This window comes from Bufo gargarizans, chromosome 2, assembly GCF_014858855.1.
Source record: "Bufo gargarizans isolate SCDJY-AF-19 chromosome 2, ASM1485885v1, whole genome shotgun sequence".
NCBI lineage: Eukaryota > Metazoa > Chordata > Amphibia > Anura > Bufonidae > Bufo > Bufo gargarizans.
The window spans coordinates 536,944,409-536,958,237 of NC_058081.1; the positions used below are offsets into that span (position 1 = coordinate 536,944,409).

At 45.9% G+C, this 13,829-nt stretch overlaps 1 protein-coding gene across 1 annotated transcript; it reads left to right on the forward strand.

Annotated features, from left to right (window-relative positions):
- Positions 1 to 1,160: 1,160 nt before the first annotated feature.
- On the forward strand, positions 1,161 to 13,136 carry TSEN34 (tRNA splicing endonuclease subunit 34). The gene is made up of 5 exons (XM_044278068.1): positions 1,161 to 1,292; positions 1,943 to 2,175; positions 3,532 to 3,712; positions 6,276 to 6,554; positions 11,548 to 13,136. Exons 1-5 carry the CDS (start codon positions 1,241 to 1,243, stop codon positions 11,733 to 11,735), a joined length of 933 nt encoding a protein of 310 aa, XP_044134003.1. The 5' UTR covers positions 1,161 to 1,240; the 3' UTR covers positions 11,736 to 13,136.
- Positions 13,137 to 13,829: the final 693 nt, after the last annotated feature.

Consider the following 13,829-nt stretch of genomic DNA (forward strand, 5'->3'; position numbering starts at 1 on the left):
TTATAACTGGGGCAGCACTATTGGGGGATCATTATTATTACTGGGGCAGCACTATTGGGGTCATTATTATTACTGGGGCAGCACTATTGGGGGATGATTATTATTACTGGGGCAGCACTATTGGGGGTCATTATTATTACTGGGGCAGCACTATTGGGGGTCATTATTATAACTGGGGCAGCACTATTGGCGGTCATTTTTATTACTGGGGCAGCACTATTGGGGGTCATTATTATAACTGGGGCAGCACTACTGGGGCACTATAGGGGGGGTCATTATTATTTTAACTGGGGAAGCACTATTGGGGGGGCATTATTATTACTGGGGAAGCACTATTGGGGGGATCATTATTATTACTGGGGCAGCACTATTGGGGGTCATTATATAACTGGGGCAGCACTATTGGGGGTCATTAATATAACTGGGGCAGCACTATTGGGGGATCATTATTATTACTGGGGCAGCACTATTGGGGGTCATTATTATAACTAGGGCAGCACTATTGGGGGTCATTATTATTACTGGGGCAGCACTATTGGGGGTCATTACAATAACTGGGGGAGCTTTATGGGGAATTTAGTTCTACAATTGGCACTACAAGGGGCATTATTACATAATGGGGGTTTTAATACAATTGGGGCTATAAAAGGGGGGCATTTTTTCTACTGCCACACATTATGAGGGCTTTATTAATACTGGGGTCACATTCTCAGGATCAGGGGGTCCCAGCAGTTGGACCTCCACTGATCAGCAGATATATGGAGACTCAGCAGCCCTAGTACTGGTCCCTACACTGTAAACCATTCTATAAAGCCCCGTCCAAGTCCTAGCAGCGGTTCCCATTGTGAAACACAGCGCTCAGCACCACGTGACCAAGCAGTTCTGAGAACTGCTAATCTGCTGCATTCCCGCCAGCTGTCTGCGCCATTCACAACTGCCCTCAGCATACACGTTTCATATAGATATATGTATATAACCCGCCTGTGAGTAAACAGACGAGTCACGCTACACAGCACCCAGCAGGTCACGTGTTCTCCCTCACTGCAGCATCATAGCTCCTCCCCCGTCAATGGTCTCTGGTGTGGAGGAGCCGCCTCTCAGTACCCGCCCCTCGATGATGCGCTGGCCTGTGACCCCGCCCACTGCTGCATAGCGGACGCTGTCTTACCTCGGCCTCTCATTCATTTCCTCCAGTAGCTGCAGTGAATGTAGAAGGGGGAGGGGATTGCGCGCCGTACACATGGAGCGCTGCAGGCAGGAAGAGGGCAGTGTGCATGGCACGGCCGCAGCAGGTAACTCACTCATCTGCTAGGTTGGCTGAAACATGCTGGGGGTAGTAGTTTGACAACCTCCTGTCTGCACTGTCATGTGACTGGAGATTGTTTCCAGCAAATGACTTTTACTGGTTACTTAAAGGGGATGTCTGGCGGGTTAACATATTTTATACAAGGGGCAAAATGGGTTAAAAAGAGAAGCTTTACCAACCCCACCCCACTGATCTGGTGCAGTTGCTCTGATGCTTACTGGGTCCCTGCTGGTCCCACATGCAGTAAATGGCAGGAGATGCTGCTCAGCCTATCACTGCTCGCCGGGACCTGGTGAGTATTGGCGAGTAAAGCTTTCCATTTTAATACCTGATTCTGCCCCCCTTATAAAAAAAATCCCTTTAAGGTAGCCATCAGCAAGCTGGTCATTGCGGGCAGTGCCTAGCAGCGGCCATGGAGTCTGCCACCCCGGGTGCGTCTAAGGAAAAAAGTTATTTCTGTGCTATAATGTTAAAGGGCTATTATGACAACCTTTCCCCTATTCACAGGATGAGTGTTTGATGGGTAGGGGCCGACTACTGGGGCCCCCTCTGATCATGGGAGCCCAGGACATGGTTAATGACTGAACGTTTTTCCACGTTTGATTAATATTATATATTTTTTTCTCGTTTAATAAGAACATTCCAGGATCCTGATCCATCTTCAGCAGGGAAGAGCCTTGGTATGGAGAGCAGACCATGCCCGCAGGATCCGGGAGGAGCACGGGCTGGTGGGAAGCCTGGTAGGAGCGCTGGTCAGGAAGCCAAGGCAGAACACCCGACTCGGCCTGCCGCTACAACTGCTCCCTGAAGAAGCCCGGCTGCTGGTGGAAATCGGGGCAGCACGACTGGTACATCATCGCTGGGCAGCCGTGAGTATTACTATTACTGCTCCTGGAGTAACTAGACTCTTATGTCATGTATGGAGAAGAACATGGGAGATCAATGGTTTTATAGTGACAGCTCATAGAATGGCTGTAAGTTACAGCTAACACTCTGCTGATGGCAGCTGCTCCGTTCCTGAGCCGCTGCCATCACACTGAGGCTGGCTGGCAGGAGGTAATGGCATTATGGGGGCAATTAAATTACTGGGGGCCATTATATCAATGGGGGCACAGTGGCAGTCATGCCTGGTTTCGGGCTGTGATCTCCAGCGTGGAGATCGCAGCCTGAAAACAAATTTTTTTACACCCCTTTATCACATGATCTGTGAACCTCATTAGGATTGGCTGTTTCTATACCCGCCCCCATGTGCATCATTGTCCTTAGCCCTCCACAAATGGGTATTTAAACTAACATGTAGACGTTTCAAGATAGCTGCTATTCTGCTCAATGGAGACCCTTATACTATGAGGAAGTTGGCGCACGTGAGTGGTCCATATGGACCTTATTGTATTTTACCACCTTATTATATTATGTAGGATATCCACGGCGCGTCCGGCTAACAGCACTTTGTGAAGCTCATGTGATGTGTACCTTGCCGTATCTTGCATCTCGTAATTGCTCCATGGTTTTTATGCTCCGGTATTGCCTTTAAAGGTCTCCAATATCAGATAATGATCTCACCGATTGTTGCTATTGTATTGCCCTGATGGACCTTTATTTATCTATTGGGGGAATCACGTCGGGATTTAGGGCATTATATGGTTGATAATTGTGTTAGGCCTTCTAGGGGCATCCAACATTGGGGTGTGCCTCCGGCCTGAGGCAGCTTTTTGGGATCTGACGGGGTCAGACTTCCCGATACCTAGCCCCAGACTAGCTTCCGGTGTCCAGTTGCTCATTGATTATCATTATAGCAGTGTTACGTTGGGGTATACATTGTTAGCCCAAATTGGGCCCTTTTATATAGCAAGTTAAAAGTTGTTATGTTTTAATTGGTTTATGCTTTCCATGATATGATGGAGTGTCTATGTAACTAGCTGGGTGTTAGGGGCAGAGAAAGGAGAAGTGCATCATGGGATTGGTTGGAAACAGGAAGTGCTATATACAGGATGGAAACAAACCAGAGAGATTGGTTTACATGGTGAAAACAGGTCAGCGACAACAAGCCTGGAGAAGATGTCCATGAGGTAAGCAACTATATGGGCACATCTGTCACAAACCGTACTAAACTCAGAAAACCCCTTTAATGATACGTAAACTTATGAAAGACTGTGCCGCATGTTGTGTGTTTGGCGCCATCCTGATAAATCTCCCCCCAGTGTTTTACTGCTGCTTCGTTACAGGATGGCACCGATGTCTCCACTGCCGTAGAGGACAAGGAGGCCTACGCACAGTTCCTGCACCACAGCTATGAAGAACAAGGGCAGCTGGCCTTGCAAGAAAAGAAGCGGACGCTGGAAAGCCTGTCAGGGCGGATTGCGGAAGGTAGAAGCAAGAGAAAAAGACAGCGGGTTGAGCAAGAAGGTATGTGGGGGCCAGTGCTTGAGAAAGCATTGGCCCTGGAGAAAACCTAGAAGTGGCCCGATGTTGTAGGTAGATTCAGATTGACAGAAGGTGGGACAATACACGTAGACAGGGCCAGCAATACTGTACTGCAGCAGAGAATACAGGCCCAGCAGGACCAGATACCATAGTGCAGCCCCCACCTGAGGACAGCAATACTGTACCGCAGCAGGCCCAGCAGGACCAGATACCATAGTGCAGCCCCCACCTGAGGACAGCAATACAATTTATTTCAGGGGCGGCCACCGGGCAAGTGCATAAGTACCTGACCCTTCTAGCAGTAATTAATGCTGGGATTATCAGCTGATTTATACCTGGAAGGAGGGCTCAGGCGATCCCCTGGGCATTGTAATATAGTAGTAATAATCTTTTATATAGCGCCAACATATTCTGCAGCACAAACAGAGTCATAAATAACATGGCAACAGACAAGTCAACAATTAAAACCAGAGGAATGAGGGCCCTGCTCCCAAGAGCCTACAATCTATGAGGAGATAGGGGTGACGCAAAAGGTAACAAGTGCTTGATTTGTAGAATGGTCCAGCCATCTTGGGAAATTAGGGGAAATCTGTAGTGCATGGAGTGTGGATAGGGATGTGAGAGGCCAACCTAAAAAGATGTTTTGTTATTTTTTTAGGGAGTGACTAAAACTGTGAATGTTATGAATCAAAGGGGTTTTCCTCAGGATAGGTCATCAGTATCTACTGTTTGAGAAGGCATTGGTGCTCGCAGTAGCGCAGCGGCCTTCTCTCCGCTTTTCCTAGGCCATTTGACGACACTTTCATCACTCGTATGGCCTAGGAGCAGCTCAGCCCCAGTGAAGTGAAGCTTGGATACCAAGTACAACCGCCATACAATGTACGTTGCTGTGCTTTGTGAGCTGCGAGAAGGCAGCGTCCCTCACAGGACCGCCAATGGCTTTCCAAACAGCTGATTAGCGGTGGTCCCGGGTGTTGTTCCTCCACCGATCAGATACTGATGATCTATCCTGAGGATAGGTGATCAGTATAAAAATCACAGAAAACCCCTTTAACCTGATTGCTTGAGGTAAGGCATTCCAGAGAACTGGTGTAGCTCCAGAGGAGTCCTGGAGATGAGGGTGAGAGGTTCCGATTATGGAGGATGTTAGTCGTAAATTGTTGGCTGAACGGAAAGCACGGGTAGGATGGTAGACAGAGATGAGGGAGGAGACGTAGGGAGTGCAGCACTGTGGGGAGCTTTGTGGGTGAGGACAAGCAGTTTAAATCTATTCCTGTACTGTATAGTCAACCAGTGCAATGACTGGCACAGGACAGGCATCGGAGTGGCAGTTAGACAGATAGATGAGCCTGACTCCTGTATTCTGGATAGATTGGGGACGGGGAGACCAATTAGTAATGAGTTACAGTAATCAAGATGGGAATGGATCAGGGCAACAATGAGGCTTTTTGTTGTCTCCCCAGTTAGAAAGGAGCGGACTCTAGAGATGTTTTTAAGGAGTAGGCGGCATGAGCGGGCAAGAGATTCATATAGGTGGTAAAGGACAGATCCGTGTCTAACATAGCACCGAGACAGCAGGCATTATGGTAGTGCCTCACACTGAGATGGAGATATCAGGTTTAGGTAGGTTAGTACATGAAGAAAACGCCAGTATTTCAGTTATTTGAAAGATACAGTATTAGGGCTCATGCACGCAAACATATTTTCTTTCCGTGTCCGTTCCGTTTTTTTTTTTTTTTTTTTTTTTGTGGACCGTATACGGAACCATTCATTTCAATGGGTCCGTAAAAAAACCGGAAGGTACTCCATGTGCGTTCCGTTTCCGTTCCACAAAAAAATAGAACATGTCCTATGATTGTCCGCATTATGGACGAAGATAGTACTGTTCTATTAGGGCCAGCTGTTCGGTTCCGCAAAATACATACGGTCCTGTGAACAAGCCCTTATGCTATTGTCTCTTATGATACCTCCAATCATGACTGTTTTAACCCTTTTGATCACCATAGTGAAGAGTGACTGTGGTGTGATTAAAGAGGACTCTACCCGTAGATACGGTCATCAGGTTTCCTGCAGATGCGATGAGGGACTAGAGAACCCCTGTACTGTCTGTACTCTAAGGGAACATCCACACGAAAATTCTGCGGAAGTCTGCTGCGGTTCTCTCCATTGTAAAGGGTGAAACAGCAGCATAAATTGACGCTGCTGATTAATATTCTGCCCTGCAGGTCAGTTTATGCTGTGGTTTTTTGGACGCAGCGCCTAGTACTGTACAGGGCTGCGAATTTACAAAAATCTGCGACTGCAGGGCTGCAGCATCTCAGTCACATGCGGACATAGCCTAAGACTGCTGGTAGGGCGCTCTTGGGGTATGGTTACACTGGAGGGATTCGCTGCAGAATTATGTGCAGAAAATCCACATTGCATTAAAATACCAGCAAGAGATTTTATCAAATCCAGTGCCACCACTGCGACCAACTGACTGCTGCAGCACCGGCGTTTTGACAGGGGTTAACTTACAATAATCTGTCTATTCTTATGATTACAGAACCGATGGAGTCATCCTCTCAAGGTCCTATAAAAGAGCTGATTAATCTAGAACAGACCTTCCACTTCCCAAAGGAAGCAATGATGGTGCAGATTCCTACTGCTCATCTTCGACCTGGTAATGAAGAAGAGGTGGACGTACAACAGGTGTCATCTGAGTGGCCATACACAGGCCAGAAGAATCATGAAGCACGCTACAAGGTTTTCAGGGATCTTTGGCAGAAGGGCTACCACCTCACCAATGGTGGCAAGTTTGGGGGAGATTTTCTTGTTTATCCAGGTATCGTATTTCTGTCAGTACTTTATTTATACACTTTTTATAACTTATTTTACTAGACTTTAAGAATGCTTTGATTTATATCAAGCTGGCAGCTCGGGGGAACGTGTCTTTTCTGCCGGCAGCTCGGGGAAACGTGTCTTTTCTGCCGGCAGCTCAGGGGAACGTGTCTTTTCTGCCGGCAGCTCGGGGAAACGTGTCTTTTCTGCCGGCAGCTCGGGGGAACGTGTCTTTTCTGCCGGCAGCTCGGGGGAACGTGTCTTTTCTGCCGGCAGCTCGGGGGAACGTGTCTTTTCTGCCGGCAGCTCGGGGGAACGTGTCTTTTCTGCCGGCAGCTCGGGGAAACGTGTCTTTTCTGCCGGCAGCTCGGGGAAACGTGTCTTTTCTGCCGGCAGCTCGGGGGAACGTGTCTTTTCTGCCGGCAGCTCGGGGGAACGTGTCTTTTCTGCCGGCAGCTCGGGGGAACGTGTCTTTTCTGCCGGAGCTCTACCCTTCACAGCTCAGGTGGCAGTTGAAGAATGTAACTGAGCATGTGCGGCCTCGTCAATGAGCTGGACTAAGAAAAAGAAAGGGTTTTATTGAATAACTCAGTGGCTATACAAATGTTCAATTACATGCAATTACAAAAGTATTCAGATCCAGGGCCTGGTTTGCAAGCTGTAGAATATTTTTTCGTGGGACAGCCCCCCTCCCCCAAAGCAGAGTAAGCTGTGTAAAGTGTAAGTGATGCTGGGTCCGGTTATATAATTTTTATCTTTATTAAACCAGCAGTGAGATGCATTAAGAGGACTCCTCTTTGAGTCCTCTCCATTATGTGTGTGTGCTCAGGAGTCCTCTCAGTGCATTTTACTGCTGGTTTGTCGGAGCACAATGTCAGAATGCAAGTGAGCATGAAGATGAAAATTACATTACTGGACTCGGCACCGGTTATTCTAGTTTAGGGGGTGTTTCGGAACGGACAGATTCCCTTTAAACTTACCGTTCTCCATAAAGAGTCTAATAAATGTATAATGTAGCAGTAACGGAGCGCCGCTATATAGCCTCCCCAAAACCTAGCTCTGTGGTTCTGATTTCAGGACTGTGGAAGCAGCAAGGATTTCTTAAGACAGTGGAGCTGTAATTGTGCTGAATATCTTTCAAGGGGTTGTCTTCTGTTCCCTGGTGCATATCAAATATTCTTTATATTGTATCATAGTATCCTGAGCTGGGTATCTGCTCTACTTTGCCATACACATGCCCAAATGATATACTGTACATGTGTAAAAGTCTGATAGATGCAGGTCTCGCCTCTTGGACCAACACTTCTCTCTAGAATGGGACCCAGTCCCATCTGATTTCACAGAGTAATGGAAAGTGTAGCACTGCTTGTTCGGCTTCTTCTGTAGTCCCGACCACTTTTGGCTAAAGTATCCTGGCCGGACAGGGTAAGGCTACTTTCACACTAGCGTTCGATCGGATCCGTTCTGAACGGATCCGATCATATTAATGCAGACGGAGGCTCCGTTCAGTACGGATCCGTCTGCATTAATAACTTAGAAAAATTTCTAAGTGCGAAAGTAGCCTGAGCGGATCCGTTCAGACTTTCAATGTAACGTCAATGGGGGACGGATCCGCTTGAAGATTGAGCCATATGGTGTCATCTTCAAGCGGATCTGTTCCCATTGACTTACGTTGTAAGTCTGGACGGATCCGCACGGCCAGGCGGACAGCTGAACGCTGCAAGCAGCGTTCAGCTGTCCGCCTGGCCGTGCGGAGGCGAGCGGAGCGGAGGCTGAACGCCGCCAGACTGATGCAGTCTGAGCGGATCCGCATCCATTCAGACTGCATCAGGGCTGGACGGAAGCGTTCTGCTCCGCTCGTGAGCTCCTTCAAACGGAGCTCACGAGCGGACAGCAGAACGCTAGTGTGAAAGTAGCCTTAGTGGTGGCACTATTCTGGACATAGATGATGCCCTGTGGCTATGCCATAAATATCTACAACGAGAATATATTTAAGTGCTTGCCGCAACTAGAAGGTAGAGATATGGATAGCAATTTTTCTGTAAAAACCGCCATGACTAGAAACGTGTACACAGCCTAAAGTAGTGAGAAGATGAGCAGTTGCACATCACTCCCTGCCCCCAATCTGGACATAAGCCACATGTTTACTGACATCTAGATTGCTGATATTTTAGTTTTGGTGATTACATGAAGATATGTGCATTTTGACTTAAGGCACGTATGAACTTGATCATTTTTATATGCTTTTTATTTTGAGTTGTTGTTTTCACACTTGTATATTTTGGTCAGTATTTGTAAGCCAACAGCAGGAGTGAAATCTACACCGAAAAAAAAGATTTGTTCCCCTTCCATCTTTTGGACCTACTTCAAGCTTTGGCATAAAAATACAGTCTACAGGCTCTTTATGGATCAGGCTGTAAAGACCCGTTTACACTGCCTGATGTTTGGGCAGATTATCGCTAACAAGCATTCGTATAGATGCTCGTTAGCGATAATCTGCCTGTATAAAAGTGCCGCAGATTATCCGATTAAAGAGTGAAACGCTCATTCATTCATCAGATAATAGAATCGTTCATGCGGGTCACCTAAATCATTGTCAGCACATAATCATTACGTATGGGGACCAGCAACATTAACAATCACTCCTCCCCATACTGTAGAGGAGATCACCTACACCGACGGCCAGGCAACTGTCCAGAAGGAACACTTCCTTCCCGATAATTAATTGGTACATCAGCCTGTGTAAGTGGGCCTTTAGCCCAAAATATGACAATCTGTCATTTTTTACACAATTTTATGATTTAATGCAAAACTGCATGAAGGTGCCCATGAGTAAGGGCTGGGTGGCATTTCTACAATGTGTAAGGTGTCAGTTTCTGAAAATATCTGCAATACACGGGCGCCATTCCATGGGCATTCCGCATCACGGATGTGGACCTATTCACTTCAATGGGTCCGCAAATCCAGAGGTGCGGAACGGAAGCACTACGGAGTGCGTCCGTAGGGTTTCGTCCTGTTCTTCTGTTCTGCAAAAAGAGGGAACATGTCCTATCTTTTTGCAGAACAGGCGGATCGCGTACCCATTAAAGTGAATGGGTCCGCTGCGGCTGCCCCACGGTCAGTGTTCGTGCATTGCGGCCTGCAGCACGGCCATGGGGCGCACTCATTCATGTGCAGGAGGCCTAACTTTGTATTCTAAAGGTAAAGTGGTTTTCCAGGTTATAGATACTGATGACCTGTCCTCAGCATAGCTAATCAGAACTGTGGAGGTCTGACACCTGGCACCCCCACCAGTCAGCTCTTCTCATAGTTGCCAAAGCTGGAACTACCACTGAGAACAGTGCCTGGTTACTGCAGCTGACTTCCTATTCTCTTGAGCGCCTTTGCAGCTATGCCTTGTAACTGTATACAGGGAGTGCAGAATTATTAGGCAAGTTGTATTTTTGAGGATTAATTTTATTATTGAACAACAACCATGTTCTCAATGAACCCAAAAAACTCATTAATATCAAAGCTGAATATTTTTGGAAGTAGTTTTTTTTTAGTTTTAGCTATTTTAGGGGGATATCTGTGTGTGCAGGTGACTATTACTGTACATAATTATTAGGCAACTTTCAATTATTTATTTTTACCAGTGAAACCAATATAACATCTCAACATTCACAAATATACATTTCTGACATTCAAAAACAAATCAGTGACCAATATAGCCACCTTTCTTTGCAAGGACACTCAAAAGCCTGCCATCCATGGATTCTGTCAGTGTTTTGATCTGTTCACCATCAACATTGCGTGCAGCAGCAACCACAGCCTCCCAGACACTGTTCAGAGAGGTGTACTGTTTTCCCTCCTTGTAAATCTCACATTTGATGATGGACCACAGGTTCTCAATGGGGTTCAGATCAGGTGAACAAGGAGGCCATGTCATTAGATTTTCTTCTTTTATACCCTTTCTTGCCAGCCACGTTGTGGAGTACTTGGATGCGTGTGATGGAGCATTGTCCTGCATGAAAATCATGTTTTTCTTACCTTGCAGACTTCTTCCTGTACCACTGCTTGAAGAAGGTGTCTTCCAGAAACTGGCACTAGGACTGGGAGTTGAGCTTGACTCCATCCTCAACCTAAAAAGGCCCCACAAGCTCATCTTTGATGATACCAGCCCAAACCAGTACTCCACCTCCACCTTGCTGGCGTCTGAGTCGGACTGGAGCTCTCTGCCCTTTACCAATCCAGCCACGGGCCCATCAAGACTCACTCTCATTTCATCAGTCCATAAAACCTTAGAAAAATCAGTCTTGACGTTTCAGCTTGTGTGTCTTGTTCAGTGGTGGTCGTCTTTCAGCCTTTCTTACCTTGGCCATGTCTCTGAGTATTGCACACCTTGTGCTTTTGGGCACTCCAGTGATGTTGCAGCTCTGAAATATGGCCAAACTGGTGGCAAGTGGCATCTTGGCAGATGCACGCTTGACTTTTCTCAGTTCATGGGCAGTTATTTTGCGCCTTGGTTTTTCCACACGCTTCTTGCGACCCTGTTGACTATTTTGAATGAAACGCTTGATTGTTCGATGATCACGCTTCAGAAGCTTTGCCATTTTAAGAGTGCTGCATCCCTCTGCAAGATATCTCACTATTTTTGACTTTTCTGAGCCTGTCAAGTCCTTCTTTTGACCCATTTTGCCAAAGGAAAGGAAGTTGCCTAATAATTATGCACACCTGATATAGGGTGTTGATGTCATTAGACCACACCCCTTCTCATTACAGAGATGCACATCACCTAATATGCTTAATTGGTAGTAGGCTTTCGAGCCTATACAGCTTGGAGTAAGACAACATGCATAAAGAGGATGATGTGGTCAAAATACTCATTTGCCTAATAATTCTGCACGTAGTGTAGATACAAAAAAGATTTATTCTGTTAGATGGTTTTGTAATACAACACAACTGTATGCATAATCTGTAACAGTACGACCAATATTTCTTGCTTCTTGTTGCTACAGGAGATCCAATGCGCTTCCATGCACATTATATCGCTATCTGCTTTCCACAAGATGAGAACATTGCACTCAGTGACATCATCACTGCAGGACGCTTGGGCACGAATGTGAAAAAGACAGTTTTGCTGTGCTCCTCCAGCCAAGAGGGACAAGTGATATACACATCTTTACAGTGGTCAGGGTTGCAGTGAAGTACTGACACCAGACTGTTTTCTAACAATCGTACGTGATGACGCCAAAGTGAAGGCTCCAAACACAAAACGCTTACGTGGTGGCTGCTTGTGAATAGAAGGCACCAGGTGAGACGCTAGAAAGTCCTGGTGATCCATCAGTCCTCTGAATGAGATTACGCCGCTGCGTCTGACTTTTTCTTTACCTTACACAAGGGCCCAGTGACCATTGTTATTAAAGAAAAATAATTAAAGCTTGCTACTTGAGCTGACATTTTAAGATAACAAATCTAAGAGCTTTGACACTCTTATTTGATGTTGGAAAGACCCTATGTACATACAATGCATTTGGAAAGTCTTTAGACCCTTTAGCTTTTTTCACATTTTGTTATGTTGTTACCTTGTGCTAAAATAAAATAAAAAAAATCAAGTTTCCGCCCATAAATATTCACTCAATACCCCATAATGAGAAAGCGAAAATATAGTTTTTGCAAATTAGAAAGTAAACGCAAAAATTTTGCCTAAGGGTATTCAGACCGTTTGCTATGACACTTGAAAGTTAGCTCTGGAGGCCTCACTTTTCTCTTGATCATCTTTGAGATGTTTCTACATCTTGATTAGAGTCCACCTCTGGTAAATTCAGTTGATTGGGCATGATTTGAAAAGAAACCGCTCTGTCTATATAAGCAATATCAGAGAAAAAAACAAGCCATAAGGAGGAAAGAACTTTGCCCTTCATTGTGTGGAGGCACAGAACTGGAAAGGACATAAAAACATTTCTGCTGCACTGAAAGTTCCCAAGAGCACCATGGCCTCATAATTCTTAAATGGAAGAAGTATAGGATAACCAGGACTCTTCCTAGATCTATACGTCCCACCAAATTAAGTAATTGGGGTAGAAGAGCCTTGGCAAGAGAGGTGACCAAGTTCCAAAGATCCTCTGTGTAGATAATAGAAACTTCCAGAAGGTCAACCTCCACTGCAGCACTCCACCAATCTGGGCTTTATAGCAGAGTGGCCCGAAAGAAACCTTTTCTCAGTAAGGCCTGTGCTACACTGCAACTGTGAGAAACAAGATTCTCTGGACTGATGAAACTGAAGAAGATTGAACTTTTTGGCTTTATTTCTAAGCATCATGTTGGGAGAAAACCAGGCACATCTCATCACCTTCCCAGTACCATCTCTACAGTGAAGCATGGTGGTGTATTGTGTGCAGAATGATGGGGAATTTTTTTTTTTTTTTTTTTAGCACACAGTGAAAGGGGCTGAAGAGTTTCTGAATGCAATATAAGGTATTGAAATATGGGTCCCAAAAAAATACAATGGAGGGGATTAATCAAAACTAGTGCAAGCTGAATGAAGAGTAGTTTTGTTCTTTTAAAATCAAGAAGCGTCTTGAATAAATCTTCCCCACTGTTTTAACTTTATTGACATTAGTTTTAGGGTGTGTTCACATCACCAATTTGTTTTACATTCCTCTGATCGGTCAGAAGAACAGGAAAAAAAACATGGATCCGTTATTTTGAGCATTAGGCTACTTTCACACTAGCGTTCGATTGGATCCGTTCTGAACGGATCTGATCATAATAATGCAGACGGAGGCTCCGTTCAGAACGGATCCGTCTGCATTATTTTAGCATATAACAGCTAAGTGTGAAAATAGCCTCGTACGGATCCGTCCAGACTTTCAATGTAAAGTCAATGGGGGACGGATCCGCCTGAAGATTGAGCCATATTGTGGCATCTTCAAACGGATCCGTCCCCATTGACTTACATTGTAAGTCTGGACGGATCCGCACGGATCCGCACGGCCAGGCGGACACCCGAACCCTGCAAGCAGCGTTCAGCTGTCCGCCTGTCCGTGCGGAGGCGAGCGGAGCGGAGGCTGAACGCCGCCAGACTGATGCAGTCTGAGCGGATCCGCATCCATTCAGACTGCATCAGGGCTGGACGGAAGCGTTCGGGTCCGCTCGTGAGCCCCTTCAAACGGAGCTCACGAGCGGACCGACGAACGCTAGTGTGAAAGTAGCCTTAGTTGTGCTAATTTTGCTTTTTTTTTTTTTTTTTTTTTTTTTTTTTTTTTTTTTTTTGTCAGTTCCATCAGAGAATTGTTAT

Excerpts from the sequence above, each read along its gene's own strand:
- TSEN34 (XM_044278068.1), top strand. The coding sequence starts at position 1,241 with ATGGAGCGCTGCAGGCAGGAAGAGGGCAGTGTGCATGGCACGGCCGCA. Across the intron at positions 2,176-3,531 it reads TACATCATCGCTGGGCAGCC|GATGGCACCGATGTCTCCAC; the intron begins GTGAGTATTACT and ends GCTTCGTTACAG. Across the intron at positions 6,555-11,547 it reads AGATTTTCTTGTTTATCCAG|GAGATCCAATGCGCTTCCAT; the intron begins GTATCGTATTTC and ends TTGTTGCTACAG.